Source organism: Meles meles, chromosome 9, assembly GCF_922984935.1.
Source record: "Meles meles chromosome 9, mMelMel3.1 paternal haplotype, whole genome shotgun sequence".
Taxonomy (NCBI): Eukaryota; Metazoa; Chordata; class Mammalia; order Carnivora; family Mustelidae; genus Meles; species Meles meles.
In genome coordinates this window covers 91,420,804-91,444,644 of record NC_060074.1, presented here as the reverse complement: position 1 = coordinate 91,444,644, position 23,841 = coordinate 91,420,804, and the positions used below count along the sequence as shown (strand labels likewise).

Here is a 23,841-nt window from a genome sequence, read left to right as displayed (position 1 = left end):
AAGCTTGAAGGAATGTTTTAGGAAGTGTTTTGGTGATGGCATTTATAAAGAATGGTAACCACAGAGGAAAATTATACACCTGAATTTCTTGCATTTATATGAGTTTTTGCATCAGAGAATTGAAAGAGCTAGAGCTATATAAGTATAATAAATTTAAGTAGTTGAAAAAATATCTTTGTCCTGTAAATATTGAAGGCAAAATAATTGCAAAAAGAAAAACTATGAACTCTGATGTGGACTTGAATGAACCAGCATGGGATGGTGAAGCATTATGTGGACATAAGGACCATGATAATGTAGATGGGACCTCAGGGTTAAAAAGTATATCCTGAATTCTCTCAACTATGGTTTTCATCAATGCTGTAGTGAAAAAACAGGTTGTTGTGTCAGACTCTGGGTGTTAGTTGTCTGTATGTCATATATGATATGTTAATATTTATAACACTGGCAATTGTATCAAGATCATCTCAGTCTCTAGGTTCTGTTTCTTTCAAATAATAATTTCAGTAACATTTATAAAGCTTTGATATAAAAAGTCAACTTTAGATAATAAAGCTCCAGTAAATCAGAACTTCCTGTATTTGCTTCTCCAGGATGATACTCCAGGATGATATATACCAATAACCATTCCACTTACAAAATAATGCCTACATAGAATCTAATGGAATCTGAGTTTTCCATAAAGTACATTTTCTGAGAATGGGAAAGGCAGGAAGAGCTTTGGCTTATTTCAACACAATTGTCACACTACTGTGTGTATAACCTACCTCTCTTTCTATCGCAATATAAGAATCTGTAATACACAATATATCTTGGGGGAAAATACAAAACAAGGAAAATGTTTCTGCTTCAAGAAGAGAGAAAACGCTTTCTCTATTGTGCTTTTAAAAGTGATGTAATGAAATCAACCCAACCCAGAAAGTATGCTCTAAGGATATACCAAAAATTATGTCTCATGTTTACTAAAATAGTTTCCTACGGATATTACAGTCCACAAAGAAAGGAATTTTCTTACTTTTAAAAACTACCCAACGCAAGCACTTAAATATGTAGAATTTCATTTAAATAAGTCAGTCAACAATTTTTTATAAAGTCTTTAACACTTCATTGTAGAAACATAGGCAAAATGACTATTATAACCAAAATGAAAAATACTGTTCAATTTAAAAAATGTACTTAAACAAGAACCTGAAAAAGTTTATGATATGCATAACATTGTTCAAGCAAAATTGCACTAGTATTACATAAATCAATAGTTTATAAAGGCCTCAATATGGCAAAGTTTAGAAATAGGTAGTATGCATGCACATAGTACAACAAAAAGTCTCTTTATAAAACAGCAGTTTTTTTTTAATGCTTGTACAAAGGGATAAAGAGCAACCACAAACATATTTCATCTGTTAGGTTAATACATTATGACAGCTAAAAGTCAGTCATGTCTATCAGAGGAACAAAAAGCCCTCATACCTTGTGAATAAATCTTTTGTGCCTTTAAAGATATCTGTATAAAAATGCTATCCTTTTTTATACAACTTAAATAAATCGTACTTATTTCAATCAAAATTTGAAAACAAACAAACAAAAAGGTGAATGGGGTCCATGTGTTTTGCATAACCAAAAGAAACTAGAGTACCAGAGTAACTGGTCAGCATTTACACTCTCCACCTTTGATTATGGACAGATAATTGTTCTTCTATAACCTGTTACGTCCCTTAAGAATATATTTTGAATAGGGCAAATATTGGATTAGTCATACTGTATATTGAAAATATTTACCAACTACTCTATACTATAATGGCTGCTTTACCTCTTTCTCTTGACCTAGCAAAGAGAACGCATTCACATAATTGAAGTTCTGTCATCAATTTGTGTGCTTATATATTATTGTTCTGTGTTCTGTGTGGTGTAAAGGATTGGGTTAATCTTCCACAAAATGCACATGACTAGGAAGAACTTCCTAAGGCATGAGTACCCATTGCCCTGTTGTGCTTTAGGCTGGCTATTTACCTCAGGACCGAGGGAGAACAAAAGGTCTTATCCCATAGCAAGTGTGGTCTTTCCACTTCTGGTTATATTTTTGCTATGTTCTACCACCTAAATATAACTGTTGTTTATAGGATGTATATGTTTAGTATATCACAGAGAGTCCACTAAATTTTGGTAAATGTAGTCGTAGGTATTCATGCAAATTATTAATTGTATATATTTTTAAAGTTTTTCCTCAAAATTTTCATCTATCGCTTGGCAATCTAAGGCTAATTTCAAAGCAGGTGATGCTGGACTTGTGAGGGCTAGATATTTTCAGCAGTCTGAATCAACCTTAATGGGCACAAAGAAGAGAGTTGACCATTCAGTCATTCTTCCATCAGTTTAAAGGGAAAAGTAAAATGATATTGTATTACAGCTTTCAGACCATATAATGAAAAAGTGCAGAGATTCTCTTTGTTGATTAAGTAGAAACAAAAAAGTTCATATAAAATAGATTGCTCATATTCACACTACAAAGGAATATGTTGTTTTTAATTTTAACAAATCCAAAGGTGAATCATATAAGCAGCATTGTTGTAAATTGTATTGTAGTGCAGTTCTTTTTCATAAAAATACCATACAAATGGTCAATCAATAGTCATCAGCAAAAAGTAAAACCCAGAAAACTCAGAAAACAATTAACCAGGAGAAAGATAAAGAAGGAGGTAATGCTGATGCCAAAACAAGTATAATACTGTTGGAACATACAAAAGTAATCCTTATATTTTATACATTTATACAGCATATAAAAGGTATCACTGATTATGCCACTGTCTCTCTTATCCCAATTTCTATTTTCTTTGGAAGCAGTTCTTTCCTTTCATCAACACTTCCTAAGGAGTTCCGACAATTTTGCCCATCCATATATAGTTTTGCATACACTGGATTGGAGTAATTTGTTGTCTGCAGGAGAAAAAAAAATAGATAAATTCAATTTTTATCATCTCTGACCATCTTAATTATTTTCTAGGATGTCTGTCTTTCAATATTAACAACACTTATATGCAATACATTTAATTTTCTAAATAGTAATTATACATATGTAATTTAAATTCTGTTTACAGGCTTTAGTTGACTTTTGTGTGGTATTAGATAAAAACATAATTGTACGTTTTTCAGGTAAGTTGTGAATCTAAGTGGAACTTTGACACAATAGTAAAAGCCCAAGGATATCTTTGTGAAGACAATATTCACTGAGGCTTTATTTGAAAGCATAAAACATTGAACCAAATCATCTTATTTCCAGTCCATGTGTTTGCCCCCTTACTACCATAGCAGTGGCAGGAAGGAGGTGTTTACAGAAAGTCATCTAATTGCTTGAAGCTTATAATTGTTTCAATAGGAAGTTAAGAACAGGAAAACAAAGAAAATAATAAAAAAATATATTGGTGAAATAGACTTTCAAATAAAGAGTATTTTTGCTTCAAACAACTCATATGTATTTATTACTGGAAGTACTTTTGGACACTTCCAAGGAATTGTGAAGTTCATTGTCATTTTAATTTTCGTAGAAACTCAGAGCACTTTGAAGTAGAATCGAGACATGCAGAAGTGTTCTCTTACAGTTGAAAAACATACAATGTTTATTATTTTATTAATTGCAACTTAACCCAAGAAATTATTGCCTACTTTTCGTTTAGTTTTGTCTTCCCAAATACAGAATACTAAATCTTAGTTCCAACAAAGAAACATATAATCTTTGAGCAATGCAAATGAAACAACCATGATAAAAAATGAGAATGAAAAACAGCTGATGGGAGAGAGGTACAAGGGAGAACATACTTATCCCTAGGAATTTTTATACCCCTATTTTGATCCCTCTTCCTTCTACCGTAAGCCATGTAACTCAAAATCAAGTACCTTCCACTACAAACTAGTTATTTAATTAAAAAAATTTTTTTAAGTGGTCTCATTAGGCCATTTCTAATTTCTCAACATGATGCCACATTTTGTAGTATATTTTTATTTAAATTGACATCAAACTTGCAAATACTAAACAAAACATCTTAATAGGAAGTGAATAAAGCCAAACATGAATTTAAGTTTAAATTATTCAGTTTAAATTTCTGGCTAGAAATTTCTAAGAATAACAAATACTCATTTTTATTATTAAAGTGCTGTGACATTTTCAAAATCACCAGAAGAGATATTTCTACTTAATAGCTTGTCTAAAATGATAACATGTTTTCTATGAAATCTTGCATAAGCAGGATATCTAACATAAGCCTCTGATTTTAATGCTGTTTTGAAATCTCTTGTTAATTAAAAACTCAATTAAAGACAGCCCCTATCTAAGTCTAGCCATCATCTTTCATTGCGAGGGGTTCTGTGATGGAATGGATATGGAATAATGAATTTTCTTCTCTCACCCCAGCAGTTAGTGGTCCTTTCAAATCAGAGTTTAGGTAGATGGGTGGTGCTGTGTGCTGAAGCTTGAAAGCACTGGACCCTCCCCCTATATACCTGGCCTGTATGTAAACAGAGAATTTTAGTTTCCAATCTAATATCATAGAATGATTTTCATTGACATAAACTCATATTAAGTCATAAAAATACTCATAAAAATAAAAATACTCATTAGCCCTGGGACACAAATGGTGTGTCCATCATAGCGTTAATAGATTGAGAAAAAACCATAAATATTGGATCTGTGATTTTTACATAGACATTTCTGTTACATATAGCTTACTGACAGACACGCCATACATCAAAATACCTCCATACATTTCTATTTATTTAACTTCATCCTTCCCAAATAAAGCCTATCTTTGTTAATTACTCTGTGAAAAATATACAACACTCCCCCACTTAAGGTTTTGCCCCTTTGAAAAGTTCTGACAGTAGCCCATTTTGAACACTCAAATATATGACTGCTTCTAATTAAAGATTCATCACCACTCTATATTTAAAAAGAATTAAAAATGTTACATTTAAAAAAAAACTTTATTTTGGAAATCTGACTCTCCAGATGAATTACTAATTAAACTAGTTCACTAAGTCTCTGTACAAGAACACTGACTTTAAATTTTCTTGGGTCTAAGGGCAGAATTAGCCAATCTGGTACACTCATATTTGGGATGAAGTATTTATTAGTGATCCAAATAGGGTGAAAACTAGGCAAACATTTGAAAAGCATAAAAAAATAATGTGCAAATTTGAAGTAAATTAAAGGTGAATTGAAAAAAATTAACTACCAACTCTTAATGAATAATCACAAAGTTTGGGATAAGGATAAGGGTCTCAGAAAAAGATTTTAAATATAAAATCAGGTCAATATTGCCTCTTCATTTTCTCCCACAAAGTTTTCATTGAAAAAATACTGAGAATAATCTAAGTAACATTTGAGATGAATTTGGAAATAAAACCAGTGAATACTAATTTCCTTTTTTGTAATCTTCAAACTGTTCTGTGATTGCCTCCATAGTCAAATCTTTTTTATTAACTTTACTTACTCCTTCTGTTATTTTGATTAGAAGGTATGATTGAAGTATAAATTTTATCCATTTTGAAAATAATGAAAATGCTCTATAAAATCCTCTTTATGTGTAATGCAGTTTGTATTTGATCACATCATGACTATATCAAACCATCATGACTCAGCGGATACCCTATGAAAACCATTAGATTATTAATGTTGCTTTGGTGTGGTCCTCTGCTTTCTATAAGTGTTTATACCTATTAGGACTAGTTGTGTCTTTTGCAGTTGCTTCTTAGGCAACAATTCATATTTGCATTTCAAAAATCAGAAGCTAGCTAGACTCAGCCATCTAAGTCACATTAATGTAATTTTGGTTAATCAGTCAACAAATTGGTAAATAAATATTTATTGCATGTTATGTGCAAAGTATATTAAAAGTGTATCTGAAGGGCACTGAAGCATAGTTTTATTTTCCTAGAGTAAATGTGGAAAAATTTTTAAATGGAGTACTAAAAAACCATTTTCTTTAAGTATCCAAAATTGGATGAATTCTATCACTAGGAATAAAAATGATGGGAAAAAAGAGAACTTTCCTTATGAAAAGTGTATAAAATATGTCCTCATCAGTTCATATTATACTTACAGACAGTGTCCTTTTTCTAAGAAGAATTCAAAGAATATGAGAAGTCTATTATTTATCTTCTTCATAGATAAATTATCAAATAACAATGTGCACCATATATAAAGTCTTCCATGTTTTTTTAAGGTTTTATTTATTTATTTGACAGGCAGAGATCACAAGTGGGCAGGGAGGCAGGAAGAGAGAGAGCTGGGGAAGCAGACTCCCTGCCAAGCAGAGAGCCTAATGCAGGGCTCCATCCCAAGACCCTGGGATCAGGACCTGAGTGGAAGGCAGAGGCTTAACCCACTGAGCCTCCCAGGCTCAGTGGGTTAAGACCTAAAGTCTACCATTTTTAAAGTAGAAATACTGAAACTTAGGTTTCTAGGTTTTATTTCATTAACAATTTCAAATGTAGGAGTTAATGGATTAATAATGAAAAATAAATATAAATTTATTTCTAATTAGGAAAAAGTCACTATAATGTCCTCTGATAGTGTAAAAAATTTATACATGCACTAATAATTGATTATTTTTCTGAGAAATAATTATTTGACCATTGATTTCAGGCTCAGACAATCTGGCTATGGATTCAGAACTAGCCTGAATGTATGGGATGCTATTCAACATCTTTGGGAACAGCTATTGCTATGAGTGCAAACCCATTTGGACATAGACTGGTTGCTGTGATTATTTACAATGTAAAGGTGCATTTTGAACAAAGGACGTTTAATATATCAGGAAATAAATTAGCTATTCAATAAATGAATGAATAAGCTAAGAAAAATCATTCCATAATAGCAAATTAATGTTCTTAATTCACAGTAAAATAGTTCATCATTCTCATGTAAAATATAAAGTTAATAAAGTTTAGTGAATCTTTGTGAGTTTACTTTATCTGGATAATTGTATCATTTATCTATTTCTCTTAAAAGCTGCCAATCTGAGCATATAATGATAAGAATAGAAACTTTACCAAAAGAGTTAGGTTTTTAGGCTGTGTCTATCAATGATACAACTTAAATCAATAGGAAGGCGATTATAGTAGAAAATATTTTTCAAAAGTAATTTGATTACAAACAAATCCAAGGGCACAGCTTAGTTGAATCAATGAAATACTACTGGAAATAAAATACCTGTTTTGACAATGAAGTCCTGTTCTCTTTTTATTATTAAAAAATAAATCAGTATTTTTATACTAGGCTATACATTTAGATATGCTAGAATCTCAACGCATTTGAGTAAGACATTATTTTAAGGAACCTATACATGTTTATCAACTTAATGAATGAATACATATCTAATTTCCAAAACATGTTTTCTTAACTTCATGCTTCAGGTGAAAGGAAGCTATAACTTATTTTTTTCTTTTAAAAAAGACTGTAACATTCAATACATCCTAAAGTTCTTTACTGTAACTTCAGATAAAAGAAGTGCTGATAAAATTCAGGACTGCATTATAGATAAATGACAGAGAAATGTTAGTGCTTACTGTCTACCATCTTAAAATATATTACCTTTGTTGCATCTACTATAAAACCAGGATCTAAAAGACCTCCATCGTTGTGATCATGATCCACCTCATACATGTTATAAGATGGATTCCCAATTTCTACATTGATTCCTCCATTGATAATAGGCTGTCTTCTAATAGTTTTTGTCCTAGAATATGTGAACATTAATGTAAGTATAAACTATCTCAATATTACAATGATACATAAAACTATTACATTTGTAGATTTACTCATTTATTTTAATATAACTCACAGAGAGTTCATAAAATGTATTCAAAATAAATGATATTTATCAAGTCATAGAAGAACAAAGAAAGTCTTAATGTGATAAGTTATTTCTTTAAATTATTTAGATTTGACAGTAAAAAATGCACTTGGAACATATTCCTCTTAAATAGCTAATACATTAGTTGAAACAATATTCATAAATTCATTATTTTTTTAATTCACTTTTATCCCTTATTTCTGAAAACTATGGTGAAAAAGTAGTGATAAAGAATCTTTGAAATAGATTGTTTTCTTTTTTTTAAATGTATTTATTTGACGGAGAGAGAGCACAAGCAGGGGGAGGGGTAGAGGGAGAAGAGGGGTAGAGGGCGAGGGAGAATCAGGCTCCCCACTGAGCAGGGGCTCAATCCCAGGACCCCAGGATCATGACCTAATCAACTGAGCCACCCAGGCAGCCCTGAAATCGATTGTTTTCAATCCCAAGTCATGCTTTTTAAAAAACTGACTCACAAACACTTGGTTCTGGGTAATAACTCCATAGATAACCTACTCCTTCTAGATGTTTATAACTATATGTTCACATAAATTGAAAAATTATACTGTTTATAACTATATGTTCACATAAATTGAAAAATTATATTCTCAGATTATATAAAATAAACCAATACAGAATTTGTGAATGAAATGCACAAGTTGTGATACATAATACATATTCAGGATCATTGTATTGACATTACTAATCTTACACATTAAGATAACAGGGTGCGCTTCAGACTCTTGCTGTTTCATGGGAAAACTGCCAAATATGTAAAATTATGTTGAAATTTTAATTAATATGTCCCATTGTTAGTTTTATTAGATTATATAAATAGAGCCATTCTGTCAATATAACAAGGGAGAAGAACATTCTGGATTATACTCACTTTAAAATGAAATAGAAGGATAAAGGGGTTCGAAAACAAGATTTTTCAGTTGGAATAACTAAACCATTTTTTAAGAATTAAAAAAAAAAGAAAAACACTACATTTCTGTAACTCTGTGTATAATTTATTTACTGACTTTTTGTCTAAACCATTGAATCTTACCTTCTTTTTCTTTTACAAAGCACTAAACCAATTACTAAAGTGGTTATCAAAGTCACCAGGAGAACTAGAGGTACAATGATGGCGATGCTTCCTGAAAAAGAAATGAATGAATAGGTGAACACATAAATAGAATGAATTAAAGAATGATATAACTGAATACTTTATTATACCAAATCTTTTGACCACGGATGTAATGAAAAGTAAAGCTAAAGTCAAATGTCTATATTCTTAGTTCATACATATGGTAGTGAAAAATCACTCTCCTATTAAATCCTAGATCTGCTGGAAATGTTTCTTTAGATATCTTTCATTTATATGTTGCAGTTAAATACTTTGAGGTTAGAAATGCTGATTTCTTTGTCAGTCTGAGTCTGATTCTCACTACACAAGTTTACTTGCAATGATGTAATTTAGTACATGTTGGTAACTTCTTGTAAATCAATGGTGACTAAACACACATTTATATAGTTCCACTGGCCACAATCCCACTTTTAGTTTTGTTCCTTTAGCTATAAATACTCTCTATCAATGAGCACATGTAACAAATCAGATGGCAGCCTGGCCAAATAGAAGGACATCAGTGTTGGATTCAGATAGACAAAGCCTAAATATTGATCAGTTTTAAACTTACTTAGAGTGAGCCCTTGGATAAGTTATTTAAAACTTGAGTTTCATGCTCCTCACCAATAAAAGAGAGACAAAGAGTCCTACTACACAGGGCTATTAACTTGATTCAACAGAATGGGGGTTGGGGAGCCAAAGAGGAATCTCTTTCTTAAGTTCCAGTTCCAGAATAATTTCAGCAAAATAAATATGAGGGTTTGGCTTATGTTGTAAATATCCATTTTCACCTTTTTCCATGTATTTATAAAAGTGATCTTAGGTTGTATCACCTATCTTCAAAATGTAATAAAAGATCTATGGAATAGATCTCTAAGAATGGTCAGAGAAACTGGGTCTTACTTTTTATACATTTGAGCATAGGGGAAAAACAAAATAGAGGAGAAGTTCCATTTCTGCCTTGGCAATAAGAGCCACCATCTCTCCCCTCTCCACTCCCATCCTCCAGAGGAAGGAGATAATACCCTTTTACTGGTAATGTGATCCACTGGAAAATATACCAACAATTATGTCACTAAAGCAGGAAGAAAACTGAATGTGAGGGTTGCTTAATAACAAGAAGGTATTAAGTAGCTCTATCAAGTACCTAATGTTAACTTGTCCAGCAGATAAATATCTAGTGTCTGTGAGACAAAGGCTTTTGTCTATTTAGAATAAGCATCTGGTTGATTCAGTTGAGTCAGCTAAAAACTAACGCAAATAAACCTCAAAACTAACTGAAATTTTTTTGTGGGTATCTTGAATGGCTCAAGAAATATTAGGAGTTATTAAATATATAAATTTTTCTCTACAAATACACATGCATATAAAAATACTGTGGTAGAAATGAATGGTAATATTTAGCACAATAAGCAGCTGCGTGGGGACAACAAAATAGTAATACAGATCAGTTTTGATAGCTCTAGACAGGCGATATCTGTGTGACATGGTCTATCCTGGAGATTGTTTACCAAAATACCAAAAGGTCTTTATTAAGGAAATCTCATGTGTAAAATAATCTTCTAATTTTGAACTTTAAAAATCATTTGTTTAAAATAACCAAATAACTACCTCTTCCATGCGAGAAAAAAAAAATGACTTGCCTAATTTAATCAGTTTCTAAAATGTAAAACTCATTTTATTATTTCATGTTCTTACCAGGACCATACATCTTAGTGAGTTTGATATTATATTACCTTCTTGGTTTGGGGAAAGTGAACTTTATATGAATGTGTAATTTATTAGTAATTAATAAAAGTAGAGATCTGGCACCTTGGATAGTAATTAACATTTATTCACAAATTTTTAAATACCAGTGAACAGCTTGGTCTTTTCATAAACTATGACTTCAACTGACTGTTCATGACTTTATAAATATCCTTACTTCATTATTTATCTCCCCCCCTAAAATTTGTGGTAAATTGGTAGATATAAAATACTAATTCTGGTCTTTGGGCATATAAAGTTACTTTCTCTTTACTGCCAATTGTATATTATTTTAAAAAAGATTTTATTTGTTCTATATAGTTTCTTTTATTGCTATATAAGGTAGAAATTCTGTTATGTATACATGCTAAAAAAACCTTACCAATCTCTTCCTTTTTCTTTCTGCCATCTGTGATGGCACTTCCAAATCCTTACATTGCAGCACTTTAAGAGCCTAGACTTCTAAGATGTTTATATAACCAATTAAGGTAACTGCAATAATGTTTAGTGTAGCCAATATATAATGCAGGGTGGCAACTGGCAAGGTTTTAAAATTGGATTTAAAAAAAAAATTTATCAAGTGGAGCAACTGGTAACAACATATATTTTTAAAAGAATTAGAAGACTTTTATCAAAATAAGTAGAATATATAGTAGTAAATATATTGTAACAGATCAATCAAAATTTACTGCAGGTGTTTTTTTTTCCTTAGCTATTCGTAGATCATTTAAACTGATTTTTTTAAAAGCATATTCTATACTTATTACAGATGGAGATGATATCTCAATAACCTTGTCATGTAAAATATAAGTCTTTCTTTCTTTGCAACATTGTTCTGTCATTACACAACACTTTCCGGTTAGAAAGGACTGTGTTATCAGATTGTTAGATTGAAGAGACCCTTTCCCTGGGAGAGGCAGTATAGTTCAGCAGTTGAGATAATTGACTGTGGAGCCAGGCTATCTTTGTCCAAACCTCAGCTTACTAGCAACATATCCTTGGGCAAATTAGTTACCTTTGTCTCAATTCACACATCCATAAAATGAGAGTCATCATTAATACGACCTCATAGTAATGTAAATAAGATTGTCTATCATGTAGAAAACGCAACATGCATGTTTATTAAATAATTAAACATATATATTGTCATAGCACTGTACTTGAGTAGGGGAAGGTGGTGAGATCATTTTGGGACATGTTGAATTTGAATGTCCCATGGAATACAGATGATATAGACCTTGCCATGGATATAGATATGGATATAGTAATTGTGCAGTGGGATCTATGGCTCAAACTAGGAGACAAACCAAGCCTGGGAATAGAAATGTAGGGGTAAGCAACATTCAGTCGGTAAGTAAGTTTAAGAACTGTGGTCCACTGAGAACAGTGTGTATAGTGTAAGTGGAGAGAATGAGCTTTCCAGAAGAGACAGGGAGAACTTATCTCACAAAGAAGAGAGTTGCTTCGAGAGGTAAGAAGGGAACCAGAATAACTCAGTGTCATGGAAGTCAGGAAGAGAAACTTTTGTTTATTGGTTGAATTTATAGTGGAAAAATATAAATATTAAACATGCCATTATAATTGACCTCTTTTGATATATTGCTATATATTCTGTTCTTAAAGTCATGTTCACATATAGGCACATATGTGAATGTAAATATGTTTTTGTGATTAGGGTGTTTTCGCTTAAGCATTGTGATGAACTGTAATTTTAAAGGTCATAAAGAAAATATCCTCACTTTGTACCACTCTCCCTCTTGCCCCCTTGATCCCAGCACACTGGTCTTTCAAAACTTTGAGAAGTTCTATTTCTTGTTCCAGGGCTTTTGTGCCTGCTGTCCCTTGTGTTTGAAATACCCTCAGTGTCTTCTGTTTCTAACCCTTCAAATCTCAGCTTCTGTGTCATCACCTCAGACAAATCATTCCTGACCTTAGTTCTCACCTGCCATTTTACATTTATGCTTCCTTTTTTTTTTTTGGTCTCCTTCACAGAACCAATAAAAACTGACAGTTATTTCATAAGTTTGCGTGTTTACTCATTTGCTTCCTTGCTTTATTGCGGTATACCCTTCTAGAACCTCAGCCTCAAAGAAGAGGCACTGTCTGTCTCACTGACTTGTCTCTGGGATCTCATTCAGTAGGACACTTAGTTGAGGCTTGATAAATATTTGCTTTGGGAGAATTAGGACAAAGGCATTATTTTGTCACATTTCACTTATTTCTCTGTATTTGCAAATTTTTGGTTCCTTGGTGTCACATAGTTTTGTTTTGTTTTGTCTTTCTATTTTAAAACAAGATGGCATAAAAGAGATAAGGGCAAAATAGGAAAGGAGGAAACACAACTCCCTAACAGATATCACATCTCTATTGTCACTGTACTAAAATAAAGCATCTCAATATTACTGCCTCACAAATGCTGAGTATATTCTTATCCTTTTTAATTTTAGCAAATATGAAGAGCATAATTCAAACATTGAGCATTCACTCCCATAAAACTTTATGTAAAATTTAAATAGAAGTACCCAAGGAATATTTTATCATATTTAATTTAAAAATCTTTAAAATAACTTCAGAAGAGTCAGACTAGCTTTTTTTAAGTGGAACCTCAGCGGAACATGCTAGGATAACAAATCTGTTTAATTCCACTGGCTGAGTTTTTTGATACTTTAAACAGCAATGGCCAGAAAACATCAGCATGACTACTCAGTGATGATTAAGAAAGCTGTGCATCAGTTAGAAAGATAAATCTCCATGCTAGCTGACAGTATAGTCAGGCCAACAGAAACAGTGTATTGTTTATTACCCCAAGGTCTGATCATTATGGAATGCTTCACTGTTCGTGAAAATGCAGATCTGAAACATACTGCTAAAGTATATCTTTCTTACTGGGCAGATGACGTTTCTCCAAGTTTGGGGAACATTTGACAAACATTCAAAACTACTGGGCTTTACCTTAGGTAGGATCAGTTTAACTACCTTTTTTCCTTCTTCCAGAGTCATTGAGGCAAATTTCTCTAAGCATAAATGTCTGATGATAAGTGCCTTTTAATAGTGTCATTATGTGGTCAATTTTGCTCAAATTTAAGAAATTTGACATTTACATAGCTAATAGCCCTTTCAACGTGCATTGATACTTCCATTAAATTTAATGACTTTAAATCAGTGATGGAAGGAAGGACATCAGAATCTTTGGAAAAAGGGTTGCAAATACTTGCCACTCTTTCTGTTTGATAGTCCCTATTTTAGAACTACTGTATGGAATTAGAGCCATTTGCCTTATAAGGGGGTTTTTTGCCCCTGCAAATAATTGGAGACACCACCCTCCAATAAAAACATCTGTTGTTCCTCTCCTCCAAACCATTTCCAAACACCAAACTTTCCCTTGTGGGAGGAACTTAATGTAAAATGTGAATATTCAACTGATGTGGTACTTTACATATTTTTTACAGAGTTTATCAATACTTATAATTGTTTTTGACTATTTCAAAGGCTGTATTTCTTATTTATCTTAGATAACTGAGAAATCACCAAGATAAAAGGCTAATGTAAATAGTCTCCATAATTCTCAACTTATAAATTCAGGGTGTTACCCACGTTGGTAACTTGAAATGCATTTTTCATTTAAAAACAATACTATTGGTAATTGTTGAGCTTTGTAGCTGGTTCACAAAATCATATGTAAATTAGTGTGTCTCCAGAACAATAAATGATAACCTAGATATGAGCCCTAGAACCTGGGAAGAGAGAAGGGAACTTTTTTTCTTTTTCTTTCTTTTTGTAATATCAAATTAACCAAGGCATATTTTGCCTCTTCTACTAGTTTTTATGAACCAATTCCTCAAATCCCAGTGCCCTATTCCTACAATAATGTGCCCATAGCTTTCCGAAGGTCTTCTTTTCCCCCTCCTTCACTAAAGACAACACATAACTCCAGGGTAAACACCAAACACTCTATGATCAAAGATTACTCATTTCTGCAAATTCAAATTTCATGTCTAGGCTATTTACTCGAGACCTATTGGCCATTTTTCCAAAATGTTCATGCATATTAGCTCAAATTCATCTCTAAATGGTGGGACTTTGGGCAGTGTTGCTTGAAAGATCTTAAGCAGCGATGGGGCAAGGAACAACAAAGAAGTAGATCAGCAAATACTGGTATCCTGAATGTAGGGTACAAAAATTGCATACTTTTGACTTCAATAGTGCCTTTCCTTTTTCACAAACTCCGTAGTATGTTTTTTATTGTTTTCAGGAAATCTTTTTTTCACCAGCAGTAATGGACTAGAGAAAAATTCCTAAGGTAAACATTTATCCATCAGTGATATTATTCTTCTTTAAGAATATATTTAGTCACTTGATAGATATTACATATTTCAAAAGTTCTCCACTCATAATAAAATAATTGATAATATGTAAGAATTGGTAAACTATTTTTGACCTTCATTTTGAAAATCTTTAACTGACTGAGCCACCAAGCACCCACCATAAGAGACTCATTTTGAAAATCTTCATAAAATCATTTAGAATTGTTAAAAATATACACATAGACACACAATGATGATGTAGATGGACTTTCATATCAGTGATCTGTCCTAAGACTACAGCTACACAAAGAAAGATTTGCAAAATGTTGAACTATATTTTAATACATTTCAAAACAAATATTTTGAAGACAAAGAAACAATAAATCAACCATGATCCTGATTAAGATTTGCTTGTTAATATACTTTTCTTTAAGACTAACCAGTAAAGTCTGCTTTACAACATATGAAATTCAATTCAAGAAAATACACTTTGCTCTAACTAAAATATGAAATTACTTTTTTCCCTGGAGCATTCTCATATCCATTGTGATATATGAAGCCTTTGTAGCTGATGTACATTTCCCCAGAAAAGATTATGCTAGGTTTGCAAATGTGCATTCTGAAAACTGCCAGAGTTTGAACTCTTGCTGCCTAAAAGAGCATGTGAATGCTGGATCTTGTCACCAGGTGAACTCAGTGCCCCATCTTTTCCAAAACGACCTGGATTGTAATGCATTTCCTGAAAAATTCCATGAAGGAGATTTTCCAAGACTCAAGTCCCCCAGTAAAGGCATGAAAAATGATTTCTGTACCATACAGAGCACCCAAGATGTTAACCGGAAGAACTTACTTGTGTTAATATGATCAGACTTGCTGCTCTTTGGGGCTGGTCTCTCACACTGTGTGCCTGACCAGTTGGTGGAGCATCTAGAAAAATTTAAAAGAAAGAAGAAGAAGAAGAAGGAGAAGGAGAAGGAGAAGGAGAAGGAGAAGAATAAGAAGAAGAAGAAGAAGAAGAAGAAGAAGAAGAAGAAGAAGAAGAAGAAGAAGAAGAAGGAGAAGGAGAAGGAGAAGGAGAAGGAGAAGGAGAAGGAGAAGGAGGAGAAGGAGAAGGAGAAGAAGAAGAAGAAGAAGAAGAAGAAGAAGAAGAAGAAGAAGAAGAAGAAGAAGAAGAAGAAGAAGAAGAAGGAGGAGGAGGAGGAGGAGGAGGAGGAGGAGAAGAAGAAGAAGAATTATTAGTTCATAACAAAACTCACAAATCTGCTAAGTAGTAACTTCAACTAGATGAAATGGAGAAGCCAGCCACAGATTCATAAATATTAGGTAGATTCCTAAATATTAGTTTTGCTAATGTCTTGCATATTGCCAGTATGCTGAGGGTAACTTCAACTGAACTTCACTTGTTGAAATACTTTTTCAAAATTTAGATTAATAGTAATTTTCCTTATTCTATGTTAAATCTTAAATTTAGCTTGTTTTATAGCAAACCTGAAAACTTAATTAAGAACTGGGAATTAATTTAAGAAGTACTGAAAATTATAAGTAGCCATGATAAAAACTGACTTTGCCTGTTGAGCAAATCCATCTTTATTAATTTTCCAGGATTTTTTTTTCCCTGCTTGCTCTATGTCCAAAGTGTTATTAACCATCAAACAGCAAATGGTCATCTGTCTCAGTTCAAGCTGCAGAATTTTTTACTCTTCTAAACACAGATAAGGAAATGCAGCCCATTCCCATTTGAAATAAGACTTCCATTCCTATAGAATCAAGACAATGTGCCCAAGTTTTTAGTGGGAGAAGTTGTCTTCCCCAGATAGGTACCATGACACTATGATGAGAAGTCTAGCAGAGGATGGAAATAAAAGATCTGATTAAAATCCTTTACTTAAACATAAATCACAGCCATATAATTAGCTGGATGCATCAAAATAAATGCTGGGATGGTTTTAGCTATGTTTAAATAATGCCCATTGGCTAAAACAAGATGCCTCTGTGCATCTGTCAGAGGAAATCCACAGAGAGACCATTTAATGGGCTTCAGTTCTTATTTCAAATGACTGTGAAATGCCACCATATTAAGAATAGTTGCACACAATGAAAGAACAGCTTCCAGACCATTCCAAGTAGATCTCTCTGGGCATGGTGGCCAAACTAAATAACTGCGATTTCAAGGTTTCTGCCAATTCTGTCATAGCCAATTCATTAGCTGAATTCAGATAGCTGAAGCTGTTGTTGGAACTAGGCTTCAATGATGGCCAATTCAGATAGCTGAAGCTGTTGTTGGAACTAGGCTTCAATGATGGCACGTGAATTATTTGAGATATCCGTGAGGACAGTATTGGCTCTCCTAAAACATGAGCAAAGTCTCATATAATCATCCTGACTGAAGAACTCAAATCATGAAACAAAAATTTGTTTCATTAAAGCATATATCAATGTCAGCATAATTTACAATAATGTTATAATTCAAGAATAGAGCTATTTGATTAATAATGATATTATAAAAGTATGAGTATGAATTATGGTTTAAATGAAAATTAATATATTATTAAGTCAACATTTATGCATCATCTTACCTTTTGTTTAGATTCTTTATAAAAAGCTTACATACATACTTCCTATTCACATTTACTATATACCATAATGCAATAAATCACTAAAGTAGATAAATAAATTTTAAGGCCAGGTCAATGACTGTCTACATTCCTGAAATGAAGTAATGGAATGAGCACATTTTCACATAATTATAATAAAGGAGACAATGGATAAAATCATTGATTTTTAAAAAAATTTTTTTTTTCTTCAGTTGCGGTTTTGCAGATGAATGATCTAGAAAATTGTTCCAATTCTTTACAGTTTCTACTTCTTGACACAGTTCACCGATAATTCCAAATAAAGTATTTAGGATAATGTATATATATGTCATTGGAGTAAATTCTGATCATTGCAAAATTCTTTTTGTTTTATGTAGCTTTACATTTATCAAAACTTCCTAAGGATATTTTACATATTCCAATGGGGGAAAAACAATACTGACTTTTAAATAATTTTATTATAGTGCTTATGTATACAAGGTTATTTTTGTGTAGGCATATTGCCTTACTGATTAAAATATAAAAAGTGGCTCTTTACGTTACCTCCCTAGATAACCAAACCAAACCAAACCAAAAACAAACAAACAAACAACAAAACAACAACAACAAAAAAGCAAACAAAACCTAAATCAGGGCTCATATTAAGAGGAATGACCTGAGATACATTTTGTGATGTTATTACTAGAGGCAGGAATCTCAGGGCTCATCATTACACTGAGATGCTGAGAAGTCAAAAAATGGAATTGCTCAGAGATGGGAGGATTAAATGCTAATTGACCAGATTGTGTTCTGACATGAACATCATGTATCTTAAGTACTTTAGGAAGTTATGAAAAATATGGCTTTAGAACTCCAGAAGAATAAAGAGTGGGGGCGTCTGGGTGGCTCAGTGGGTTAGAGCCTCTGCCTTCAGCTCAGGTCATGATCTCAGGGTCCTGGGATTGAGCCCCGCATCAGGCTCTCTGCTCTGCGGGGAGCCTACTTCCTCCTCTCTCTCTGCCTGCCTCTCTGCCTAGTTGTGATTTCTCTCTGTCAAATAAATAAAACATTAAAAAAAATTAAAAAATAAAGAGTGATTTTTAAACAAAGAAGATAAGGATAATGTGATTCTTAATTCCAAACTCTGGAATTATTTAGGGAGGACAGGTGGTATTTGTTAACAGTACTGATTTTCTGTTTTATCCATAGCTTGGAATCTAGTATTTATGATGGATAAAAGAAATCACCTGCTCATGGTGATAAAGCTCCTCTCTTTTAAATTGTGGAACCACATTTATATTCCTAATCTTCAGGGACTATTTTACTTATTACATACTGGAAATAACTCTCAAAGACTGTGTGGGAGAAATAATTAATTTTAATATTTATACATCTTAATCAGCTGATGATCACCTTGCAATTTCCCCTATACTCCTTATAAAACAATTATTTTATGGCCAAAGATAAAATATATTCTACTGTTCCACATTTGTTACAGTTTTTAAAAATAATCTCTTTTGAGATATTAAATCAAATAGAAATCATTATTCTTGTTGCCTACCTTACAAAATGACTACTTAAGGCATTTGCTGCTCCATGAGTTCTTCTTCCAGTGGTTGATTTAAGACCAGGTATTTTTACCATCTTTATAGAAATTCATAAATCTTCATACCCTGAGTTGACTACAATGATCAAAGCCATTAATGGCAGAGCATTTAGCAAGAAGAATGTCTGAAGATCATCAAAATTTCCTGTCCAATTCCTCACTGAATCATTTGCATTATCCTGCTGACTATAGTATCTCTGGCATCTCTTTTTCATTATTCCTCAAGCAAAATCTATAGTCCATGCCCTAGTCATTTTTAATCTGTACTGTTGCAATCCTGTGCTCCCTGCCAGTAATTCTCAGACAGCCGTTGGGGCAGAGGGAGAGAATATCCAAGCAGACTCTTGCTGAGTGCAGAGCCCAGCTCGAGGCTCTATCTCATGAGCCATGATATCATTGCCTGAGTAGAAACCAAAAGTTGGGTGCTTAACTGACTGAGTTACCCAGCATCCCCCACCCCCATTTTTTATTTCTTACCAGAACAAACACCTCTATGTCATTCCTTTTACACTTATTCTATAGGCTGTTTTCCACTATCCTTAACTTTAAGACAACAAAAATCCCCCTTTTCTTATATGTTTATCTCTATGACAGTCTGAATTATTTAACTTTTTAAACACGTTGGTGAATTTTAACTAAGTATTGTTGGAATGTGGATACAGAAAGAGAGAAAGAGGTAGAGAGAGACTTATTTATTTAAGCTATCTTTTATCCTTTTTTTACATCATCATATAAAGATATTGTTCTGGGCTGGGTTTCATTGTTGTTGTTTTCTTTTCTTTTTTTTTTTCCCCCATCATGATAAATGTACTGTAAAATGCCCATCCTCTATTTATCCCATCCTCCCATGCACCTCCTCTCTGGTAGTCATCAGTTTGTTCTCTATAGTTAAGAGTCTGTTTCTTGGTTTGTGTGTATATCTCTCTTTTCTCCTTTGCTCATCTGTTTTGTTTCTTAAATTACACACATGAGTGAGATCATATGGTATCTGTCTTTCTCTGACTTATTTCACTTAGCTTATACCCTCAATGTTGTTCCAAATGGCAAGATTCCATTCTTTTTTTTTATTTTAATTTTTTAAAGATTTATTTATTTGACAGAGAGAAATCACAAGAGAGGCAGGCAGAGAGAGAGGAAGGGAAGCAGGCTCTCCGCTGAGCAGAGAGCCCGATGTGGGACTTGATCCCAGGACCCCGAGATCATGACCTGAACTGAAGGCAGCGGCTTAACCCACTAAGCCACCCAGGCGCCCAGATTCCATTCTTTTTTTATGGCTCCTAGCAGTTTCTTGAAGTCAATAGCTGCCTGGTAAAGCTTTATAGATTTCACACTATTTTTTACTTCTTCCCTTCTCTCTAAGGCTACTGACCTTAAAAAGAATGATTATCTACTGCTGCATTCTTTTCCTAATTTTATTCTTCCACTTTCATTATAGTTATATGTATAAAAGTTTTAATTATAACATATTTTATGATATTTCATTTATGTTCTACAGAAGTATGATTATCAAACTGAAAAAAGTTGCTAAAACTGAAATTCTAGAGTCCCATATTACCAGAGATTTTCATTAAACAGTTTGAAGTCTGGGTCAGAAATCTTTATTTTAACAAAGTGTTAAATTGTTCAAGTGTTCAAGTGATTCAAGTGATGCAAGTAATTCCACAAATCACACTTCAAGAAATATTTGAGACAAATTATTATTATAATCCCAAAGACTTTGTCCTTATATCAAATATTATTTGATTATTTTTTTAATTTTTAGGATGAAAATAATAATATTTATGCTCAGAATTATTGTTCAAAAGATTAAATTATATTGGCAGAGGTTCTTTACATTAGTACTAGAAAGCTGGCTAGGTTTTTGATTTAGGTAACTAATTCTCATCTGAATGTTACTATATGAATTGTGTAGTTAATTTACTGTGCCCTTTAAAAGTTTGTGAAATTATTGTATAGTTAGAATGTACTCTGTTTCAATTGTAATATTCTTTTTTTTCCATTTTATTTATTTTTTCAGCGTAACAGTATTCATTCTTTTTGCACAACACCCAGTGCTCCATGCAAAACGTGCCCTCCGCATTACCCACCCCCTGTTCCCCCAACCTCCCACCCCTGACCCTTCAAAACCCTCAGGTTGTTTTTCAGAGTCCATAGTCTCTTATGGTTCGCCTCCCCTTCCAAATTTTTTTTTTTTAATAAACATATAATGTATATTCTATAGCACAAAGGATTACCTTTGTGTAAAGGCAATAGTAAAAAGATATTACTAGGAAGACTAGTAAAAATTTTAGTCTGTCTAAAATAATGCTAGCTCTGTAGTAGCACAGTGATTGAGAATTGAGACTATCAGATACAAAACACTAAAGGTGTATTAAAATCTGAGATACTGCCTTTCACCATGTAACAAGGATCAGCTTACATGGACCACAAATGTCATTTTGTAGAAATGTCGTCTAGAGTCATTTGCTTTGGGAGAACTTCAAAATAAAATAATGCGATTAATATCCACTCCCTCTTTTCATCAAATTTAAAGGTCATGGGGCTTTTCTGACCAAAGTAAGATTCAATGGTGAACCTTAAAGCTATTTGGAATTGAATTTCTCCTCTTCTTTACACGTGGTAGGCTGCCCTTATCAACCATGAAGACTGAGGCATTTAGAACGAAAAAAAAGTCTCATGGGGGGAAAAATGGCACAAAGGGATTAAGGAAACCTTAGAAAACTCATGCATAGTGTCATCCATCCTTTTGTGCTCCAAGAACTTCAATAAAAAATAAAAAATATAGCATTTTGTGCACCAAATTTATATAGTAGAACTTCCATATTTATGTAAAGAAAATTTAAAAAAATGAAAGTCATAGCAAAATATTTTTGCCAGTTGGGCAAATTTTAGTCTTTCAGTGTTGACATTATGACTACTTTTGCATGGTGTTCCTAACTTTGAATCTTTATACTCTTACAGTACCTTTTTGTGCCCTTTTCTTTGCAGACAGTAGTATTGCAAAATGTTATATAGACAGTTATCTAGATATTTATTTACTTGTTTGTAGTTTTATCATAAAACACTTTTTTAAAACACTTTTTAATCTTTTATTGTTTCACAACTTTCTGAGCTAAAATTATTTCATATATTCATAATGATTCATATTTTTTGTAACATGTCCCCCAAATTTCCTACCCTAACTTTAATGGGAAATTTTGCATAAGGTCCAATTAACATTTGCTAACTTTGTGCCAGATCTTAGGATAAATACATTCATATGAAAAATACTCTTATTCAATTCTATAATAATCTAGGAGTTGGAACTATTCACTGTGTGAAATGAGGAAGTGCTTGTTCGGATAATTTGCCAGAGAAAAATAGCTAATAAGTGGTAGAAATAAAACGTGGTGTTATTATTTCTTCATTGTTTTCTGCGACAATGCCTTGATCCTTCTAACTCAATGCAGGAGTAGGAAGAAATGCCTTTCTTTCATGTCCAGGAGAGTACTAGTCCCTCAACAGGAAACTCAAAACACTGTCTGAACAAAAGGAAATAATATCTTTTTTTAAGTAGTAAAATTGTAGGAATTACCATATTGGCTCAGACCTGTGGTCAGTAATATTTAACATTATGTCTCCCGCAGTAACAATGAGGAACATATTATTAAAAAGTGTTTACATCCTTCTTGATATCAATTTCACATTTTTATTTTGGTTCCAAAATATTGTAAATGTGTCTAATATACCTTTAAAGATACATTATCTATAAATTTATCTATATTATTACTCAGTGCGGTTTGAATTTCCAAAACTATTCACTCTTTTTTTCACTTATTTGGTATTTTTTACATACAATTTGTACTACAATTTCTATTTATGCAGTACTAGTCTCAATCGAAATTTAACTGTTACTTCTTACATGGCAACAGCTAGGGATTACCATGTTTTGTTTTTTTCAGAAAGCTTAAGGTAGAAGCTTGAATTTAGTTGGTTTTTACAAGTATACTCTATTCTACTCTATAAGAGCATATTATAATACATAGTTTGAAAACATTACATTAAATTATTGTGTTATTTATGCTGATAAAATTAGTAAGACAAAACTTATCTTACTTTAATAGAAGAGAATTGGGGCAGAAAGAGTATTGGTTTCTGAAAATTGTTAAAGTGATAAAGTAAAAAAAAATGGATATTAAACAAACTCTGACCCACAATTATTTTAGGAAAATAAAAATTAATAAGAAATTGAAGAGGTGGCCATGAAAGAAATAAAATTAACAGAATGGATTATTTAACATGATTTATTTTAAGAAGTAAGGAGGACTATAAAAGAAAAGATGAAATCTAGTTTGCCAAGTAATTACCCATAAAAGGAAGTTTGCTAAGATTGGGTGGTTTAAGTTAGAAATGTTTAAACATAAAATTCTGCACAGGCCACTTGAGCAGAAATGGCTACCAAAGTGTGAAATGATGACTGAATAAATACTAAAAAAAAAAAAAAAAAAAAAAGAAAAAAGAAATCCCTAGTAATGGAAAATTTTTATCATCTAGATACTCTCCAGAAAATTTTATTGAAAGCAGATCAAAAAGGCATGAGGTGTTCTTTTAGAGTGGATAGACAATTTCTACTTCACTGAATACATTACATGCACCAAATGAAAACTAAAAGGAATAGTCA

At 32.6% G+C, this 23,841-nt stretch overlaps 1 protein-coding gene across 1 annotated transcript in view; it reads right to left on the bottom strand.

The window, feature by feature from the left end:
* Positions 1-1,041: 1,041 nt before the first annotated feature.
* The window catches only part of LRP1B (LDL receptor related protein 1B), a 2,013,404-nt gene continuing 1,990,604 nt past the window's right edge, over positions 1,042-23,841 (bottom strand). The window contains exons 87-91 of the mRNA XM_046019480.1: positions 15,853-15,929; positions 8,893-8,983; positions 7,583-7,727; positions 4,398-4,496; positions 1,042-2,931 (exon numbers count right to left, since the gene is read on the bottom strand). Coding sequence (XP_045875436.1) covers positions 2,791-2,931; positions 4,398-4,496; positions 7,583-7,727; positions 8,893-8,983; positions 15,853-15,929 — 553 coding nt within the window. The 3' untranslated portion in view covers positions 1,042-2,790. The remainder of the gene's footprint in view (positions 2,932-4,397; positions 4,497-7,582; positions 7,728-8,892; positions 8,984-15,852; positions 15,930-23,841) is intronic.